This window comes from Saccoglossus kowalevskii, chromosome 9, assembly GCF_978046115.1.
Source record: "Saccoglossus kowalevskii chromosome 9, keSacKowa6.1, whole genome shotgun sequence".
NCBI lineage: Eukaryota > Metazoa > Hemichordata > Enteropneusta > Harrimaniidae > Saccoglossus > Saccoglossus kowalevskii.
Window position 1 is genome coordinate 2898958 of NC_140649.1, and position 23586 is coordinate 2922543.

General features: G+C 34.6%; 1 protein-coding gene and 1 long non-coding RNA gene across 2 annotated transcripts; both read right to left on the bottom strand.

Annotated features, from left to right (window-relative positions):
• Window positions 1-6412: 6412 nt before the first annotated feature.
• On the bottom strand, window positions 6413-18201 carry LOC102809862 (neuronal acetylcholine receptor subunit alpha-10-like). The gene is made up of 5 exons (XM_078007913.2): window positions 17947-18201; window positions 16083-16127; window positions 13609-13718; window positions 7468-8000; window positions 6413-6948 (listed from the first exon to the last, which is right to left on the bottom strand). The coding sequence occupies exons 1-5, from the start codon at window positions 18199-18201 to the stop codon at window positions 6413-6415; spliced, it is 1479 nt and encodes a 492-aa protein (XP_077864039.2).
• A 749-nt stretch (window positions 18202-18950) lies between these two features.
• Window positions 18951-19646, bottom strand: LOC146738056 (uncharacterized). The gene is made up of 2 exons (XR_014930487.1): window positions 19566-19646; window positions 18951-19064 (listed from the first exon to the last, which is right to left on the bottom strand). It is a non-coding gene; the product is annotated as an uncharacterized LOC146738056 (long non-coding RNA).
• Between the last annotated feature and the right edge of the window lie 3940 nt (window positions 19647-23586).

Here is a 23586-nt window from a genome sequence, read left to right on the forward strand (position 1 = left end):
TTAAACACACATAGACATATTGCCTTACTTTGAAGTCTACACATTATTAAACACACAGACATATTGCCTTACTTTGAAGTCTATACATTATTAAACACACGTAGACATATTGCCTTACTTTGAAGTCTATACAATATTAAACACACATAGACATATTTCCTTACTTTGAAGTCTATACATTATTAAACACACATAGACATATTGCCTTACTTTGAGTTCTATACATTATTAAACACACACAGACATATTGCCTTACTTTGAAGTCTATACATTATTAAACACACAGAGACATATTGCCTTACTTTGAGGTCTATACATTATTAAACACACACAGACATATTGCCTTACTTTGAAGTCTATACATTATTAAACACACATAGACATATTGCCTTACTTTGAGTTCTATACATTATTAAACACGCACAGACATATTGCCTTACTTTGAAGTCTATACATTATTAAACACACATAGACATATGCCATAACTTGAGGTCCATATATTATTAAACACACACAGACGTATTGCCTTACGTTGAAGTCTATACATTATTAAACACACATAGACATATTGCCTTACTTTGAAGTCTATACATTATTAAACACACATAGACATATTGCCTTACTTTGAAGTTTATACATTATTAAACACACATAGACATATTGCCTTACTTTGAAGTCTATACATTATTAAACACACACAGACATATTGCCTTACTCTGAGGTCCATACATTATTGAACACACATAGACATATTGCCTTACTTTGAAGTCTATACATTATTAAACACACATAGACATATTGCCTTACTTTGAAGTCTATACATTATTAAACACACACAGACATATTGCCTTACTTTGAAGTCTATACATTATTAAACACACACAGACATATTGCCTTACGTTGAGGTCCATACATTATTAAACACACATAGACATATTGCCTTACTTTGAGTTCTATACATTATTAAACACGCACAGACATATTGCCTTACTTTGAAGTCTATACATTATTAAACACACATAGACATATGCCATAACTTGAGGTCCATATATTATTAAACACACACAGACGTATTGCCTTACGTTGAAGTCTATACATTATTAAACACACATAGACATATTGCCTTACTTTGAAGTCTATACATTATTAAACACACATAGACATATTGCCTTACTTTGAAGTTTATACATTATTAAACACACATAGACATATTGCCTTACTTTGAAGTCTATACATTATTAAACACACACAGACATATTGCCTTACTCTGAGGTCCATACATTATTGAACACACATAGACATATTGCCTTACTTTGAAGTCTATACATTATTAAACACACATAGACATATTGCCTTACTTTGAAGTCTATACATTATTAAACACACACAGACATATTGCCTTACTTTGAAGTCTATACATTATTAAACACACACAGACATATTGCCTTACGTTGAGGTCCATACATTATTAAACACACATAGACATATTGCCTTACTTTGAGGTCCATACATTATTAAACACACATAGACATATTGCCTTACTTTGAAGTCTATACATTATTAAACACACATAGACATATTGTCTTACTTTGAAGTATATACATTATTAAACACACATAGACATATTGTCTTACTTTGAAGTCTATACATTATTAAACACACACAGACATATGCCTTATCTTGAGGTACATGCATTATTAAACACACAAAGACATGTGCCTTACTTTGAAGTCTACACATTATTAAACACACAAAGACATGTGCCTTACTTTGAAGTCTACACATTATTAAACACACAAAGACATGTGCCTTACTTTGAAGTCTACACATTATTAAACACACAGACATATTGCCTTACTTTGAAGTCTATACTTTATTAAACACACATAGACATATTGCCTTACTTTGAAGTCTATACAATATTAAACACACATAGACATATTGCCTTACTTTGAAGTCTATACATTATTAAACACACATAGACATATTGCCTTACTTTGAAGTCTATACATTATTAAACACACACAGACATATTGCCTTACTTTGAGGTCTATACATTATTAAACACACATAGACATATTGCCTTACTTTGAATTCTATACATTATTAAACACACATAGACATATTGCCTTACTTTGAAGTCTATACATTATTAAACACACATAGACATATGCCTCTCTTTGAGGTCCATACATTATTAAACACGCACAGACATATTGCCTTACTTTGAAGTCTATACATTATTAAACACACATAGACATATTGCCTTACTTTGAAGTCTATACATTATTAAACACACATAGACATATTGCCTTACTTTGAAGTCTATACATTATTAAACACACATAGACATATTGCCTTACTTTGAAGTCTATACATTATTAAACACACATAGACATATTGCCTTACTTTGAAGTCCATACATTATTAAACACACACAGACATATTGCCTTACTTTGAAGTCTATACATTATTAAACACACATAGACATATTGCCTTACTTTGAAGTCTATACATTATTAAACACACATAGACATATTGCCTTACTTTGAAGTCTATACATTATTAAACACACACACACATATTGCCTTACTTTGAGGTCCATACATTATTAAACACACACAGACATATGCCTTACTTTGAGGTCTCTACATTATTAAACACACAAACATATGCCTTAATTTGAGGTCTATACATTAATTTGAGTTCCATGTATTATTAAACACTCAGGTTGATGTAATGAACATATGCATTTTAATATCGATGTTGACATTAATTGTAGGACAAGCATTTTGAAATATATGTTCTACACTTTTCTTCAAAACTATATATTTATATCAAAGTAGATAGTGAATGCATACACATTACACTGCAATATGTATCATTTAGTAAGTGTCAGTCTAAAACATGTCACCTTCTGAAAATTATTGAATTGTCTTAAAAATTTTATAAAATAAAAGCGCTATACAAAAATGAATCCCATAATCGTAGAATAGCACGAATACGACAGAATACAAAAATGAATCCCATAATCGTAGAATAGCACGAATACGACAGAATACAATACTGAATCCCATAATCGTAGAATGGCACGAATACGACAGAATACAATACTGAATCCCATAATCGTAGAATAGCACGAATACGACAGAATACAATACTGAATCCCATAATCGTAGAATAGCACGAATACGACAGAATACAATACTCAATCCCATAATCGTAGAATAGCACGAATACGACAGAATACAATACTGAATCCCATAATCGTAGAATAGCACGAATACGACAGAATACAATACTGAATCCCATAATCGTAGAATAGCACGAATACGACAGAATACAATAATGAATCCCATAATCGTAGAATAGCACGAATACGACAGAATACAATAATGAATCCCATAATCGTAGAATAGCACGAATACGACAGAATACAATAATGAATCCCATAATCGTAGAATAGCACGAATACGACAGATTACAATAATGAATCCCATAATCGTAGAATAGCACGAATACGACAGAAAAGCAATATTTACAATAAAAGATATCAACCTCTGATAATTAATTGATGATTATTATTTCATGATTAAATTATGATTAATTTATTTGCAAGACAAGTGTTTACACAGCCACGTATATCATGATATTTATATTTCGTGAAACCATGTTATTCAGACAATGAAATATACACAGTAACGTTAAATAGTAACATGGAACTCTTACACAGAGATAACAATCAGTTTTATTTATTGTTTATAATATCTGGAGGCAGGGTCAATGAAAACCCACCCATACAATCTTAAATGTACTTGTCAGTCAATTATTGACAATTCCGTTGAGGGCGCACCTCGCACGACCTCCGATTATATCCATATTCACTATGTTAAAATTCTATCCAATGCAACATACGCATATTAAAGCCCATTTTCAACATTTTCTTTCCAATGGAGAAAGTTCACTTATCCAAACCTTGTCGTTGATTCACAACCCCATCCTCCATCTCTCTCTGTAATATTACTAAATTTATAGTCACGTGTTTCACATCACAAACTAACTAAACTAAAGTGATAATTTAACTGGTTCACAAAGTATTACAGCAATATTATGATTCAGTGACAGAGATATTATTGTTACATTAAATAATACTCAGTTGTAACAGTTGTAACAAACAATATAAATAGTATAGTTTGTCAAACTGGTTATTCTAATACATATTTTAGAATGGACGATATTGATGTAAGTTAGTTGACAATTCAAAACTAGATTTGTTAAAACAGTTTCTGGACACTTGCGATGGACACGCCCATTCAAAATGTCCTTAATATTTGGCTTATCATAGTCGTCGAGTCAAGTTTTCCGAAGGCGTCATGTATACTAGTACTGCAGACAATTAACGGGTGCATTTCCATTATTGGGTTAATTGAGAACGCGCGTCAAAACTTTAACGACTGGATGGCATAGCAAGGTTGCAACAAATAAATATTTAAATCGCTACAGTTCGAATTGCATGTACTAAACAAACAATGTATTTTACATGCGTTATAATGTACATAACGTTGCAGGGGGTCCCATATCGAACGCGACGAGGCGCGATCCCGGGGTGCCCTATAAAGAAATTACCTATTGGAGATGTGCCACTGAAATGGGGTTTGTTCTAGGTATATATATGGGTTCTATTTACTGTTCAAAAAGGTATAAATTCATGGTATAAATATCTGGCAGACTGTAGCTGTCCGAGATAGCTGTTTTTAATAAATTCGGGTTCACATGTAAGAAACAAACCCTCGTGTAAATAAATTGTTTCAATAATGCTCAGCCATGTCTTTCATGTCGTCCAGGCACAATCAGTCACCGTCACCGAATCAGTCACCGCCACCGAATCAGTCACCGTCACCGAATCAGTTACCGTCACCGAATCAGTCACCGTCACCGAATCAGTCACCGTCACCGAATCAGTTACCGTCACCGAATCAGTCACCGTCACCGAATCAGTCGCGGTCACCGAATCAGTCACCGTCACCGAATCAGTCACCGTCACCGAATCAGTCACCGTCACCGAATCAGTCGCGGTCACCGAATCAGTCACCGTCACCGAATCAGTCGCGGAATGCAAGTGCATGCTCATAATAGCGTGGCAACCATCTATGTACTTTTCTATGACATTCATCGTACAAAATTGTTTGTTCCCAGTCTGTTTTCTGAAAATTAAAAACACGTTTCTTTAAAACGTTGACATACCTGCCAAATTTTAAGAAATGTTGCGTGCAAGAAAAACTGTGCATACCATGTAATATTTTACATTTTACTAAACGTATAGCAAATAATTTCCTTTCAGTAGTACTACATTATGTAGTACAGACATAACAGTGTGCCTTAATGCGAGCAACTGCATCTCAAAAATAGAAAGGATATACTTGTATGTATTGAGTACTTTATTGACTTACTTAAGTCGTGAAGCTTTGTATCTTAGTCAGGTAAGGCATGTTTATACTTAAACATATTAATAAAAATGTACAATCCCGACAGTTTTAAAACAGCCTCATTTAATTTCTAACGAAACGATTTTGTTTTCGGTCGCCAAAGGTCAAAATTTTAGAGTTTGATTCTATTTCACGTATTAGTGTAACAAGCTCTCTAAAGTAAATTTAACTGTTTCAACTGTTATATATATATATATACATCTGTATGATATATTGTTATGTTCTGGAAAGATTGTCAGTTTTGAAGTCGTTTCGTTATTTTTTAATTAAATGTATTTCTTATGTCAATGTAAATACGTGGTAGTGTTATTTTTTCTTAAGTAACAAACTGCCAAATGTTTTACTATTTTTCAACTTAGTTGTGTTAAACTGCCTCATGACTTAAGTTTATGTATATAGTTTTATTTCTTACAGCGGTCGCAAACACAATTCGTACGGGAAGTTAGCAAATCCTCCAGGATAGTCCCTATGAACATCGCAATATAGCGAGATACTTTCTTATTGGCGCCATCAAATGATCTAATGTTATTGAAACAATTTGTTTTATTTTGTGGTAATCTCATTTTCCCTGGCACTACTCCTATGGGTTAATTCATGTTTGTCTTGTTATTTACTATGGTCAGGTGGTTTTATGTTATCATATTTCAACATTGTTGTATAAAACTACTGAAAGAATGTTGTAAATTATCTGTACGAATCATATTTGCGGTCGCCTCAACCGTCCGGGGAAGTTAAAGCGGGGGGGGGGGGGAGTTGTCACCTGCGCATGCGTCAGATGGCCATAGCGTGTCATTCAAGTTGTTTACAGACAAGCTTTTGCGTTTTTAGCGTGTTTTGTTATTATCGCTTGGAACTCAATTTCCGCGCGTGCGCAGGTGACGACCCTCCCGCTTTAACACTGAAAACATGTTGTTTTTCAAGTTGTTTTAAACAACCATGTTCTCTTCTTCTTCGTGGTGAAAGCCTTCTCCCTGTTTTGCGATGTAAGTAAGAAAGCCGATAACTAAGCAAATTTGCATCAACGTATACAGAACGAAATAGGCTCGGTCGAATATTCTGGCAACTTCCCGCCAATCATGAAGACGACGACGTTGAGTTTCAGGGTCAGTGTCAAGGTCAGTACCAAGTAATCCTTCTTCGGTACACGCTGGCATTCTGGCATCCACCTCTTGTGTATTGTGTTGTTCACAGCCTTCTAATCTGAGATGCGATCGTTTGATTCCATTGTACATGTTCATGGGTATATCTTCGTTGGTCTTCACTGTTTTATCATTTTTCAGTCGTCTATACTTGCGAACGCGAATTTTGGTGCAAGCCATAGGTGCCAGGATTCGAAACGCGAGGATTTTTTTCCATTTCGGTACTTCTTCACACACAGGGCTTCTGAAATGCATATTCAATGTCCATGCGGTGACGAAAGCAGAAACAACAGCCATCCCAATGGTGGTAAAGAAATATCGTTCTGTAAGGAAAATAATCGATAAGTGGGAAAGAAGGAATTAAATTCTCGTCACCAACTATAAATCAAGTGTCAAGAAGCAAACACTGCCCTCAACGAACATGTATTGATTTTACAGGTCGTACATTCCGCGTGACCTGATGTAAAAGTTGACCAGTGTTCTGACAGATTAGTTTAACAATATAAGGGCATGTCATCTTTGCACGAACTGTTTTGCTCTCTTGTCAGTTTAATTTTTTTTTTTCGTAAATTTAATCTCGTTTTACATTCTTTGAAACTCAAAGCTAATCGAGTGAAATTAGTTATAGCGCCATCTATAGTCAAGAAAGAAGTTTGAATCTAAGATATTCGAGTGATTTTTTCAGGCCGCTTATCACGTCGATTTGACTGTCACTCCATTGTATTTGTATGCAAGGAATTGTAAATTATAGAACCATGTGATCATTGAAAGCACATTCTGCACACTATTAATAGGTGAATGTCTGGTACTTCGAGTTTCAAAACTGTGCAATTTAAACTTACGTAAATGTGGCACAAATTCTGCCGTGGGCGGCATGAAGTCGGCGACCACGGTCAGAAAGACGAATTGGGATAAAATACTGATGACACATAAACTCATTCTTTCTCCTGAATCAGAAGGCATGTAAAATCCAACAGAAATCAAGATATAGGCCAAGAACGATGGAAACACAATGTTGACCACGTAGAACGTGGAGCGTCGCTTCAGGTGGAGTGTGTATGTTATAGCAGGAAACGGAACTGTGCAACATTCATGGAGATCAGAACTATCGGTGACTGGCATCTCAAGTAACTCCCACTCTCCGTTAGGGATGAAACGTTTAATATTACTCGCTGGGTCAGGTATGTAGTTCATTAGATTACCATGGTAACTCCAGGAGGCGAATCTGAAATTACATCGTTGTTCGTCGAAGGGAAACAATGTTGCATCAATTGCGCAAGTCGCTTGAATAATGAAGAACTGTATAGCCATGATGCTCCCGTTACTCTGCACAATGGCTTCTGTATCAAGATGGCGCAATGAATCATGGCTGACACTGGAATATAAACAAATATATTATTATATATTCAACACACATCTATGAATTATAATGTAATTAAATTACCTTTATTATTACAAAAATATAAACAGTTGGACCTATTTCTCCATCACGTGACAGGACCAAGCGATTACGTAACTCTTACATTACTACATGTGAATGTTATACTATATGAACTATGAGTCAACGAGTCAGTCTCTAATTATGAATTGAATTTCGTTAATTATTTTTGTGAGGGTAATTTTATATGTTGATGTTCTGTAAATGGAAAACCACTCCATGTCATGCGCAGAACAGATTTAGTTCGTGTTCTGTGTGACGTCCAATTTGTAATTGTACAAACGAACCATAGTATACTGACATTAGTTGCAGGAAGTATTTGCTTAGTGGTTGGGTGGGTGGTGGACACACATTTGTCACGGTATTTGTCAGTTACTGGATAATGTATAACTCGTTATATATACTATCTAATGCAGAACACGTAGGCATTAAACAAATGAATTAATCGTAAGCTTGTTCACTTACAGACGGCAGTTGTTTTGTCGTGCCCGGTTCCAACTTTATGTATTGAAATTTCTTTGTTCGTGCGTGACTTACATTCGCTGTATATTAATTTAGGAGTACTACAACACAATCACAAAATTATCCGGTATTTGATTAACAGTGAAGGAATACCCATGGGATAATAGGCTTTATACAACGGCCAAGTGATTGACAGTACAAGTATCAACGACCTGGTCGCAGCTGGGATTTCTTGCACTAATGAGAGACAAGCCGTGGTGTTTACTGATTTCCGACTGAAAACTTTAAACAAAGACATTGGAAAAAGACGTCGCTTCAACAGATTAGAGAAATTAGAGAATTGTTTGTAGATCATTATTTATCCTGGACCGGACTTTGCATCAAAGAAGAGTCCCCGTAACCGGGATTACATTTATCTAGATGAACATAGAAATACTGAAAGAAATCAACATATGATACAAGTACAATGTGAAAATGTAATGAGGTAATTACAGTCCGTGGCTGGTATGTATTCCACCTGGATTCGACATTTTGGAATGCCATTGTAAACAATGACATTATAAAGCAGTGTGTGTAACTGAATACAAAAGTCACAATTTTCCCCCAAATGATTGATATCACAAATACATATAATTGATATCACAAATACATATAATTGATATCACAAATACATATAAATGATATCACAAATACATATAATTGATATCACAAATACATATAATTGATATCACAAATACATATAAATGATATCACAAATACATATAATTGATATCACAAATACATATAATTGATATCACAAATACATATAATTAATATCACAAATACATATAATTGATATCACAAATACATATAATTGATATCACAAATACATACAATTGATATCACAAATACATATAATTGATATCACAAATACATATAAATGATATCACAAATACATATAATTGATATCACAAATACATATAAATGATATCACAAATACATATAATTGATATCACAAATACATATAAATGATATCACAAATACATATAATTGATATCACAAATACATATAATTGATATCACAAATACATATAATTGATATCACAAATACATATAATTGATATCACAAATACATATAATTGATATCACAAATACATATAATTGATATCACAAATACATATAATTGATATCACAAATACATATAATTGATATCACAAATACATATAATTGATATCACAAATACATATAATTGATATCACAAATACATATAATTAATATCACAAATACATATAATTGATATCACAAAAACATACAATTGATATCACAAATACATATAATTGATATCACAAATACATAAAATTAATATATCAAATACAAATAATTGATATCACAAATACATATAATTCATATCACAAAAACATATAAATGATATCACAAATACATATAAAACAATGTAGATATACATATATCAGTAAGCAAAATATAACTCGACAAGTCAGTAAATAATGAGGAACATTTTTTCTTGAAACAGATTAAGAGTGTATCAAGAACCTTTTATTTACACTTTCTGTTTACCAATATAGCAGTATAAAGTACCACGTTTTAAATATTAGATAGCAGCTAACTCTTCTACCCTCCCTTTTAGTACAAAGTGTGGGCCCTATCACGAATTCCTCATCTGTTTTGGTGAACAAAATTCTGCTGACTTGCAAAACCATTCACCCACTTATGTAGTTGTTTGAATAATGCAATATTTGGAATTTTAAAAAGAAATCCGCATTCATTTTAATTAATGTGGATAACAACGAATATGTTCACTCATTTTTCAAACAATTTTCAAGTTGTTTTATATTTTTATATTTTATTGGAACAATGGAGTATAATGTATTCTAAATTAAAAACGTTGTGTTGGTAGTACAGCAATATTCACTCAATGAAGCAATGCAAAACGCGGAGTAAAACGCAAATGCGCATGTGCACATAGATTCATCTACACGTATATCAATCTAAAAGAATATACTGCGATATTTATTGCTTAAACTAGGTTTTCATTTTAAAATACCAAATTGTGTTATCAGAATGCGTTTTTTGAGCACAATTATTAGAAAATACTCAAATAAGCAAGTCATTGAAAATTACACAGTCTTCGTTAAATTGTTGAAAGTTCTCTTTGTGCTCATCATATTAAAACGGAGGGGTTGTTGCAAGCGTGTCCTTGAAACTTGAGTTCCAAGTGGCGTATACAACAGATTGTTTATTTACATCAAAACCCTTGTTCCGTGTAGTAGTAATATGGCCAAAAATAAAAACAGCCGTTATTCGGCCATCTTTGATCTGATTATGAAACACACTGATATGTATGATGTATGTGCCAAATACGAATGAAAATGATACATAAATAGTGGAAATATAGTAGTAAGACCAAAAAGTCAGATGGCTGTCAATCGGCCATCTTTGACCAGATTTTGAAACAAATTGTCATGGACATGCATCCTAACATGTATAAAGTACATGTATGTGCCAAATTTGAATGAAAACTGACAGTGCACGTCCAAGATACTGCATACAAAAAACAAGATCCAATTGCCAAATAAATCGTCATGTACATGTATCCTAACATGTATGATCTATGTACTAAATTTGAATGAAAACTGACAAAGCATGTCCAAAATACGACATTTTCAAAAAACAAGATGGCTGCCAGTCGGCCATCTTTGAATCGAATCGCTAAATGTGCATATGTCCCACATAAAGTACTAGGCACATGCAAAGAATGAACAGAATCGGTCCAAGGGATTCTGAGATATGACTCCGGGCGGACGCACGGACGCACAGACGCACGGACGGACGGAGACCGAATTATAAGTCCTAATAACTAATAACGAGGAATGTGTACTTCTTAAATACTTCTACTCGTGTGACCTTTGATTTAGTGATACGTACTTTTACTCTCGTGAAACAAATTATATTGTATGCTGAAAACGACAACTTGGAAGACTCAACAAGAAGCACTATTAATACTCAGCCACTCCTATCGCCGCTTGAAACAGTTTCTCTTTCAGTGTTAGCACCACTACAGCCCCGTAATGTTTCTGGTTGTGACTGACAGAGTGACTGGTTCATAAGTAATGATGATTTGAATAATCAGCGCGGTTTTAATCATCAATTCGCGATTCAAATCACACATGACACGTGCATATGACTTATTCAGGTCAACGATCCTAGTTTTGTTTTATTGGCATCTACTAGTAATTAACTTGTAGTAAATAGAATAAATGTACTTTCCCATGTGTGTAATATCGTACGGTCGATACATTTAGTGGTCAGCCTTGGTGCAAACGTTGTGAAATAATTCATTTGGAGTATCAAAGGAATTATTGTGATACCCTTCCCATCATGCCTGCTGTACATGAATGTTTCCACTACATGTCCTTAAACATATTGGTTGTCGATTTTTGACTTTTTCCTAAAGCAAAAACCTAAATAATTTAAAAATAAATAGTATTTTATCTGACCAAATAAACTCAATAAAATTAGAAGAGTTTAAAAAAACATTGTTGAATTTTTCGGATCCAATATTTTCTAATTCGTTGTAATGTCCTATCACATGCAACACTTAATAATACTTGTTTACCGGGATCGTTGTTATTAATACAATATATAATTATTGTTGCTTATATTTAAAAATATATACAACATATAATTTTCAATTTATAAAAGTCAATTAACTAATTTTAAAAGGTGATCCACGATTTATGTACTCCTGAGTAGACTGGGATTCTTAGTATGTCGGGGTTATGTCATACATGGCCCGGGTTTATAGTTTACAGTAATTCGAGGGATTTATTCCGATTTTGTAAGTTATAGTTAGTTACTAGTAGTTGTGAAACTAGACACGGAAGTATTTTAAAGGAGTCAAAATCGTAAGCCATGAAAATGACCGAGTCCTTTTGTATTCCCCTATTTCTACTGGGAATCTAGTGAAATATTTAACATTTCCATCTTTCAAACAAATGAAAAAAAATGCTACGTTCACACGACAGCATTGTATCGGAGTCTTACGGCTCGAACCAGCAAAAATGGCCGTGTATACGCGTTCGGCTCGGCCTGCTCGAGCCAAGTTCGTCTCCAATAAACCCTCGGGCCGGGTGGAATTGTGATAGGGTTGAGCCCCGACATGGTCCAACCGTGTATGCGCATCGGGCCAAACAATCAGATCACGCCCTCAATCATCTTCTTCAAGTAACCTCTCGTTTTAATTATGCCGGAGACAGCATCGTTGGTAATTTCACGCAATTTCCGGCTTGACGAAGAGGTACGCGCCCTAATATCTATTTGGCAGATTAAAAAAAAATACTGCGACAAATTGAGAGCTCAACGGGAAACAGAAAAATGGCATACGAAATAGTATGACCAAAATATGAAAGATCCAACAGATCCAATGGAAATTGAAGAAACTTTTTAAAGACACCAAAGATAAAAATCATAGAAGTGGTCACGGTATGGTGACGTGTTTCTAGTAGCTTTAGATTGACAACTGTTACACATATCACAACAGTAGAACAATTACAGTATTTGCATGACAATAACTTAAGCGTAGCTGCCGTGTTTGCTGTTTATTCGAGATACTACCGTAATACCTAAATCATAACACCACCATCAACAACAACACACAAAAAACAAGTGATTTGAACTTACCGGTATTATATTTTATTTACTTTTTAAATTCTTATTACTAACTTTATATTATATTTTATATTTTTGTATTGATTAATATTTCTATGCTATATACTGAAATAGTCTCCTGTTAATCGGTGGGAGGAGCAGTAGTTCTGATAGAATGCTGCTTTGTGAACATAACAAATATCATAGTAGCACTTTATTGTATCCCAAATGCTGCACATAATTATAACCATGAAATATAACCGCAAACATATATGCTATTTAATTTTGACATTACGTCTTTTTTAATACTGTTCTCATTTCACATTTTAAACTCAGATTTGATACCATTGTTGAGTTAAGACAGACTTTAACTCTCTCAAGAAATGGAAAACAAATAAACACGCGAGTGTCATACTTAAAAGGAAAGTATATTTTCTTACCTACTATAAATGACTGTGTCTGGCTGCCAAAGTGATTCAATAGGAAGTTGAATTTCGTTGATTCCATTGAAATCATTCGGATCCCATGTTAGGTATTCGTCCACCCATTGCTGCGAAGTAAACATGATATTGATGTAATATAAAGATGTTTGAATAGACACGATTGTATTGTGCAATTATTTATTAGCGTTTGTCGATTGTCGTACTTCATCGGTCACCGGTTTCAGTGAAGTCAGCAATGACTTCAGTTATATTTGAATACGTCTACACTTAATGACTTCACGTAGACTGCTTTTGGGAAAATTTACTTCGATTTTACTTTCCTCAAACTTCAAACTCGTTGCTCGTAATGTTAATTTCAATTGTATTCAATCGTGAAAAATACGATCTGCTCGAGTATGAAGATTTTAATAATCGTCTGGCCACACAATGCGAAGATGAACAATAGTAAAATAGTATACTGAAAGCATTGTAGTTTGATGTAGGAAACTTATAAATGCTAGATTGTAGTAACTTTCTCAAACTATCTTCTTCTGTTGGTTTACAATTACTCTCAACCTTCGTTACATTTTAATAGTCGGCATTTGGTGTAGAAGCAATGAAACAGAACATAGTATAATTTGAATGTGTCTATCCCCGGATATCAACGTGTATTTCCACGCGCGGGGATTTGGTATGTTTAACATAATGCCATTTCAGATAACCCACATGATTTAAAATCGATTGACGATATTTATTAAAACGGTAATTGTACGTGTCGTATTACTGAGAATAAGAACGAAAAACAATCATAGCGTGGACCACTCGATGAAATTAACACCGCTTATCAGAGGTATTTCCTGCAGCATTTAAAATTTGAAGATCGAATTACATATTTCCGCGATCTTTCCAGGATAATATAATTCTAGTAATCAATAATCACATGTATTCGTAATCGACGTGTGGAACAAAATTATAAACAAGACACGTCACTGAACTAATGTGAACATAAATGCAATATTTTACAAATTTGATATATACTTTAGCATAATTTACCAAGAAACATATCAAAGGAGTAATTCTTTTGTATTTCATTTTCACAGTTCTTGAGCTGTGTGCTATAACGCATGTATAGAGACAGGGATTAAACGTGTTAAAAATTGAACTGTGATTCAGACATTGTCTAAAACACTCGAACGACATGTACACATATGAATTGCACGAAACCTTGGTAACGTTGTAAGTCGTACGTTCGTGTCTCGGATTATCTTGGGTGTGTCTACATAGCGCGTTAAAATTTGCATATAACATTAGCCCGTAACAAAGTTGTGATAAAGGAAAGAGTGGTATAAACAAGGAGGGGGGTAAAAGACCAGGAGGGGTGGTAAAAGAAAAGTTATATAACATTTTATTATTTAATAATTTATTAAAATACATAAGTTTGTCCAACTCCCTGTGGTTTGAGCCTGGAAATAACCACAGTCAGCTGGCGTACAAGTGATAATATAATAAATGCGATTATTTTCACCGATATTATATGGGGTAGCCATCTTGAACACTGCTTGAAACTACAAAATGTAAATAGTCAAGTTGAGAAACATTTTCCTACAAATCAGGGAGAAAATAACAAACTTTCACATAAAAAAGATCCGTTGGGGTCAAATTAAGCCGACCGCTAAAAAAAAAAAAAAAAAGTCATTCGTCATTTTTACGTGGATACGAAAGAAATAGAACACTTTCCCTAATATATTTGAAAGCGAAATCGCCACCCAACTGTAAAACCGTCGCTGATTAGCTCCTCGAGTAAGACGATCGTCCCCTACTGTTATATAGATTCGCCTTAAGTGGACGTGATCACAAGACGGCGCCAGCGAAATTCGAAAGCCAACCGTTTAGTCAAAACCCTAGCAGTTAACCAATTCGCTAGCGAGTTTGCAAATTGGCTGCCCCAATACTTCTGAGACTTGGTGTAAAATGTGAAAGTCGTCAACCTCGCTGCAATATATTATGGTCACACCAGTGAACAATTGCAAAAAAAAAGTGTCATGTGATTTTTGTTGTATTGAATCGCCCATCTGTAATAATATCTATATCTACACATATTTTCCAATTTTCTCTGTATATTATTTAACCTTTGAACCCAATCTATGCAGACACAATCGGAGACATATGTTTGCTCAACATACTTTCCAAAAACAAAACAAAGACTTTTAGACGAAACATTGGCTTCTGGTTTGGTTCTTACAGTTAAAACATCAAGTATATCTGTCGTTATGTCGTTTAAACATTAAAATACATTACCGTGTACCATGGAATGCACGGTATCATCAATCGATGCACTGGATGTGCAAACCACGTCTGGTTTAGTATTGAGACAAATTGTTTACAATGGACGCAACATTAGCTTGCTCGCTGCAATGACGCATATAAACACGTGTCGACATACACGAGGGATACACAAAACCTCGCAATAATTAATATGATTAAACGTTTACCTGAGCCAACCAACTCTTCAGTGTTATTACTTGATTTTTTTCATCCTGTGAATTGAAAAACGGGATGATAATTAGCGAGGTGCATTATAAGTAGGATACTTCTTAATGGAAATGGAAATGTTAAAGTAATCGTTCGTGATTAGGGAATATCGCCTACATAGCCTTTAGCAATGTAGTGTGTTTTATAAAAAGTGTAACTCGTAAATAAACTGTACCATGTCAACAATGCTAATTTAAATGAATGACTTGTTAGGAAATAGGATATCGTAAATTAGAAGTTGGGGCGCCCCATAATAGCTGACGTTTGGTAATAAGAGATGTCGTTTGGTACTACTTGATATGAGGATGCGAAGACACATCCATGAATTGTTATTATAGCTATACAAACCATATTCAATATGATAGCACAGAATGGCCACACAATGGGCAGACTGACCACCTTTCTCTCTAATATGGAAGTGACAACAGACTAGTTGCATTATATTGCATGTAATCGTGTGAAAACCGCTATGGCGCAACATTCTGACCCTTGAAGTAATATAAGTTAGACAATTTTGGTTCCAACCCAACAAGAGACAATCATCGTACCGCTATCAAAGCTTCAAGCTACGAACACCTACGTATCGGTCATCACTATTCCCGTGTACTAACTCAGCGCCAGACTGTCTCCTTACCACAAGCATTAAATTAATTTTCATCAAACATTGTCAAATTATTTTATTTGTTGCTTGAATGTTGCTTGAATTCTACAGTAAATACACCAAATCCTATAAAAATGTTATTATATTTAATGCATTCGGTAAATACGGACTGTTCTATTGCAGTTTATCTAACCGAATATCGATGTACGTGCGCCACCTACGCCCTGACATATTTGCCGCATCCCACCGTCGAGCCGATTATCATCCTCGCTGAGTAGCACAACGCATCCATAAGTCAACTACAAAACGGAACAAACCCATATCTTTGCGGACGAATGTATTAAATATTCTTAAGCTAAGGAACAATATATACGCCTACATTATTGTATAACACATAACTTCTATGAATATTATGATTTTAATCCAAGGATTTGCAACACGACACAGGAAATGTTAACGATGTGCAACAAAAGAAACGTGGAATAGCTGATGTTTACTAACGTCACTGAATTTTTCAAACGAGAGGCACATCTGCTCACTCCGAATAAATTGGCAATAATGATGTTCACGACAATTATTATCTGTTCTGACTTTCTTCTTTCAAAACGTAAAATAATAAGCTTTTTCATTCAGAACATAAATAACACTAATCCTACATAAGATTTAGTATTTCGAGGCGAAAATAATATCTTTTATTTATCAGTTTATCTTTATTACTTTATATTTATATATCATATTATAATGAGAGGTACAGAACTATGTTGAATGTTAGGCGACAATTACACATACTGTTCGAGTATAACCATATAACACTTGTTGTATGAAGCCCTCAAGTGAGAAAGACGTCGACATTTTTTATAGCGATGCGATGTACTGCGATGCAGCGCGGCGCAGAACGGCACGGTACAGTGTAGTGTAGTGTAGTGTTGTGTAGTGTGGCGTGGCGTGGCGTGGCGTGGCGTGGCGTGGCGTGGCGTGGTGTAGTGTAGTGTAGTGTAGTGTAGTGTAGCGTAGCGTAGCGTAGCGTAGTGTAGTGTAGTGTAGCTGTATGTAGTGTAGTGTAGCGTAGCGCAGCGCTGTGCAGTGTAGTGTAGTGTAGCTGTATGTAGTGTAGTGTAGCGTAGCGCAGCGCTGTGCAGTGCAGTGTAGTGTAGTGTAGTGTAGTGTAGTGTAGTGTAGTGTAGTGTAGTGTAGTGTAGCACAGAACACATTACATTACTTACCATGTCAATGAGTTGTATAGGTGTCATTCTATGTGTAACTTGTAGCGTTGTTGATTGATTTCTGACAGGTCGTACGGGATGTGGAGGATACCTAGTCAACAAATACTCAACTAACATCACACCGGCATCTAATCCATCAGAATTAGCTGTTAGTAACAAAGAACAAGTAAATATTATACTAATAGTATATTTGAATTGTGTTGATATTGAATTCAGTGCATGTAACTCCACTGAATCAACATGAAATCTATTCATGATTTCACACCATAGCCAATGTGTATTTTTACTGATAATTAGGATTTTTTCCTAATAAATCTTTTGTTTGTATGTTTATGACGTCATTTTTAGTCCCCGTTCGGACGCAGTCCGTAAACGGGGACTTATGTTTTGACCTCAGTGTGTGCGTGCGTGCGTGCGTGTGTGCGTGCGTGCGTCTGTACCTGTATCTTATAAATGCCTGGACCAATCATAATCAAACTTCACACATACACCATAATGATATTATACATATGCACATCAATTTGTTTCACGATCTGATTCAAGATGGCCGAATGGCGGCCATTTTTGTGCTAAAAATCATCAAAATCAAGCATTTCTCAGCTGTTTACAAATGGATTTTGTTCAATCTTGGTTATATACAATCTGATTAAAATCTGATGTAGTGCTTTAATTATTGTGGCTATAAACTTATTTTAATTTTATTTTTTATTACTTTTGTTATTAATGCCCTTTTATTTTATTATTTTACTTTGATTTTGATTTTGTGATTTTTTTTTAATTCTGCCCTACCTACATCTGATCCGACGCCTATGTAAGTCCCGTTCAAATCTCGCATAAGTAACAGCCAATCACAGCCCCCCTTTTATACAGGCTGTCGGTTGCTTACTTTTCAGTGTAGCGATACTCTACGGCAATCTTTCTGTACATTATATTTTGCTCACTTGAATAAACCATTAATAGAAAATTGCTAGTATATTTTTATTTGCAAAAGAAATTCCACAGCATTTTACAATTTTTGTCATTACATTGAATATTTTTTTCACTTCCAACAAATGTGTACACTTCCAGATACATCTTCGCCAACCAAGGTTCGTTTTTACATCACTGAGCATAATTATCTAGAATGGAAGCAACAAAAATAAGTAAATCGTAATGATTAGAAAACTGTAAACAGCTATAGTAAACAATGCAAACTGATTTTAAATTGTATAACGGTCACCGGCCCACGGCATCGACGCACTGGCAGAAAATTGGAGCAAAAAAATATTTCCTGATCAATTGCCATGTGTTCCAATAAAAAATATTTTATTCCAGTCCAAATCAGCTCAATTACTTTAATAAAGAGTTATTGTATAATGTACAAAATGATGATACAATTCGATGAATATTTACAGCTACGGTTTCAATACCGTAGACGATGTTGGCCCGATCTTCAACAAAACATCACCCGTCTCCAGGGCAGGCGACAGGAAAAAGACACTGGTGTTCGGTCGAAACGGCGGAAACAAAATCGTCACTCCCAGAATAACTATGCAAAATAACGATCTAAAGTCGAACCATTCGAGCCACAATATTAACATAAAAATGACTTTCGTTGCATTTGACAATGATAAACTTACCGAAAAGCCGTGTTATTCTCGGTCGCTAACGTCGGTATAATCCGCCATTTTATTTGAGTGTGTCCGCCCGGTGACGTCACCATGTGCGTTATAGAAGGAGGTATGTGATTCGTTGACTAAAATCGTCGATAGTGGGTCTCGTTGAAATCTCGTTACATAGGTATCGGCTCAGATGTAAGTAGGGCGGAATTTAAAAAATCACAAAATCAAAATCAAAGTAAAATAATAAAATAAAATAAAATAAAATAAAATAAAATAAAATAAAATAAAATAAAATAAAATAAAATAAAATAAAATAAAAGGGCATTAGTAACAAAAGTAATAAAAAATAAAATTAAAATAAGTTTATAGCCAAAATAATTAAAGCCCGTACACTACATCAGATTTTAATCAGATTGGGTTATATACATTGGACATTATAGGACCTTGATGTACATCATTTTGTTTTACGATCTGATTCAAGATGGCCGAATGAGGCCATTTTTGTGCTAAAAAATCCTAAAAATCAAGCATTTCTCGGCTGTTTACAGATGGATTTTGTTCAAACTTGGTATATACATTAGACATTATGGGACCTTGATGCAAATAATTTTGTTTTTCAGATAAGATTCAAAATGGCTAACTGGCGGCTATTTTATATTAATGAATGTGGTTCTCGTGCCATATCTCTGACTTGCTTTCACTGATAATGTTCAAATTTTAAATATTCATTATACATCATGTCATAGATAGACAGATATATTGGTTTGAAGATCCTATTAAAAATGGCCAAATGGTGGCCCTTTTTGTGCTGAACAATCATCAAATATCAAGCATTTCTGGCATTTATGGATGGATTTCGTTCAAACTTGGTACATATATTAGACATCACAGGTTACTGATGCACAACATTTATTTTTCAGATCATATTCAAAATGGCTGTCTGGCGGCCATTTTGTTTTAATGAATGGCTTCTAGACCAATATCTCCGACTTGTTTTGACTGACAATATTTTCAAATTTTATATATTCATTATACATCATGTCATAGATAAACAGATATATTGGTTTGACTATCCCATTCAAAATGGCCGAATGGTGGTCATTTTTGTACTAAAAAATCATCAAATATCAAGCATTTATGAGTGGATTTCGTTCAAACTGTGCCATGACTGTGCCATGCATGGCTTGTTTGTAACAGAATAATTCAATCCTCGTACATGAAGACCAACATATATTGACTATAGATAGAAGTTTCTGATTATGATAAATATTGTGTTATAAATTTACCAAAGTGAAATCGCAAGCCATTAATGGATGCATAATTATTGATACCCAGTTATTAACATTTAGAAATGTATTATAACTTTTCACTACATTGTTTTCACAACATGCATTCTCATATACATGTAGACGAGTTCAAAACGATGACATCGACCCATGCGTCAAAATCTCTGTAGTGATTTTTCAAAAAAATGTGTTGACTCTATCCCACTTTTTCCACAAACACATAAACACGTTCTGAACAACATTCTCTTCTCTCATACACCTATCTTTTCATCCAAATTGGTTTAATATATAAAGATATATACTTCATACGTTACACTTTCTGAACACCCTGTCCGTAGCACCATTAGTCTAGTATGAATGCTATACTTAACACGTCATAGTCTGACGCGGTACGCGGTATCAATATTCCCAAGAGTCCATCATGAAATCAACACTACTAGATTAGACGATACATCAACAAAACACCTCACGTGTTTTTAGTTTTAGTCTCACTTCACTTCACTTCAAACAAAAGAAAGAAGACAACTCTCGTGTTAAGCTTTGAAAGCGGATTATTTTTGAAGCTACTAAAATATATATGAATGTCTATCTGCACTTTATAATTTAAAAATTGCTGTATGCTATGTATCTCGGCTAATAAATTGTAATCGTCTTAAGAACACATTGAGACATATTTCTAAGGGCATTAACTTTAGAAGGAAGGAAGGAGTTCCAAATTGGGATTGATGTTTCGTATATAGCCGCAAAATGAATTTTTAATTTTGTTAATGTTGTGACCGTTATACAGCAATTGGTATGTTTTGATTGGAAATCCTGTTTTGTTTTTGTTCCCGCCAGTTTTGATTGAATTTGCCATATATACAATATAATGTTTTCAATGAAGCAGCCCCGCATTACAATATCTGATGACTTGACATGATTGACGAAAAAGGCAAATCCATATGTTCCCCACAGTTCCCAATTCCGACTAAGCCTAGCACAAATATAAATCGCTTCAAGTCACATTGTTTTCGACATTGTTGAAGCAAGTGATATAAATCGCGATTTACTTAAAAAAAATAAACGTATTTATAAAAAGTTTAAAATATATTATTTTCTGAAATTGTATTAGCGAGAGAAAAAGCAGTTCGGATTAAAGCCTGAAACTCCCTGGACCAGTATTTATGTATAGATACGTTTAAAAAAACTTACATTAAACACACAAGTTGCATGGAATAAAAAAACACTTGAAATCAATGTATACGATACTGCGCATAACAAATTGTCGTTCGCTACACTGGTGATGCCCCGGCCGCTGTTGTTTTCGGGGCTGCTGTCAAGGTTTTGAAAGAACTTTAGCCATCCGAAATAAAAAGCTAACGTGCCATAACGGGTATTAAGTAAAAGACTCAGTTTTGATTTTTAGAGTATTTTTTATGTGAAGCAAAAATGTACAGCAAAGCCGCCACTTACACGGCACTTCGACATTTTTATCTGGCGAGTGGTTAAATAACTTGCTGGTAGATGTGATTGTGCATTGTGTTCGTTATGCGCAGTATCGTTGCGCAGTATTTTCAGTGACGTCATCCATGTGATATACCCATGTAATATCCACTTGCCGGGCAAAATACCATGTAATATCCATTTGTATTCAATGTCATGTGACCGAGTCTCAACCAATCGCAACATGCGTAATAGCAGTAAGATGTGATAAATATTCTTACAGTACAATTGGTTATATTGTTTATAAATAATCGAGGTCGGATTTCACGCCTGAAATTATTATTATATGTATTGTTGCTGGTACGTAAATCGGTTACTTTTTCATATGACTACGTTCAATGAACATGTCCAACCAAAAAATTCCACAATCGTAACATCAGCTGAAGAAATCGTCATAGAAACCACCGGAGACGCTTTATGAGATGTGAAATTAAGTAGCTTTATTGAATGATATATTTGCCAGTGGATACCGTGGTAGTGTAAATACCGAGCCACTCAACATGTGCTATAGACCCTGTTTGTAAATGTGGTGGTAGTTGCAAGGCCCCGGTTTCCTCGCAGATAGGCTCAGTACGTACAACTGTAAATTGCATTAAAATATATGTTAGGTTAATTTGCTACCAGCTGTTTCAATAATAATTCTGCCATTACTGAACCTGGAGCCCGTCGATTAGTGCATGTGTTCACGATATTCAGACACTGTGTTTTAGATTAACTCTTAAACGTTCAAAAAACCCGTAGATCTATTCTGGAAGCCACACAGCAAGGAAATAATTACAAACTAGACAGCACTGGCAAAAGATGTCAACCTGAGCCAGATGTCTTTAATGCCAATATCCATGGCAACAATCAGCGCCGTAATGTAGACGTCCGCACGCACGCCCACACAGCTACACACCCATTCTATTGAGTTGCCAGGCAATGAATAATCATTTAAGACATTATTGTTTCCATGTTAATGTGATCAAATTCTCTCTCCCTGGTTTGAGGAAACCCTCCTAATAATTTCATGAAAATTCATTCTAAATTTGTGAGTTAAATTATTACTGATTCTAACCATCCACCTCTGTCTAAATGCATCAAACTGGTCGTTTGTTTCCCTAAATTGCATGAGAATCCAATATTTACTGTTTGAGCTGTAAAGAAAAATCATTTTTGAAATTGCTGTTTCCATAGTAACCGGATCCACATACCACCAAAACCTAAATACTCGGTCGGTGAATGACAACCACTTCCGACAATTTCACGAGAATCCATTCATAATGTTTTGA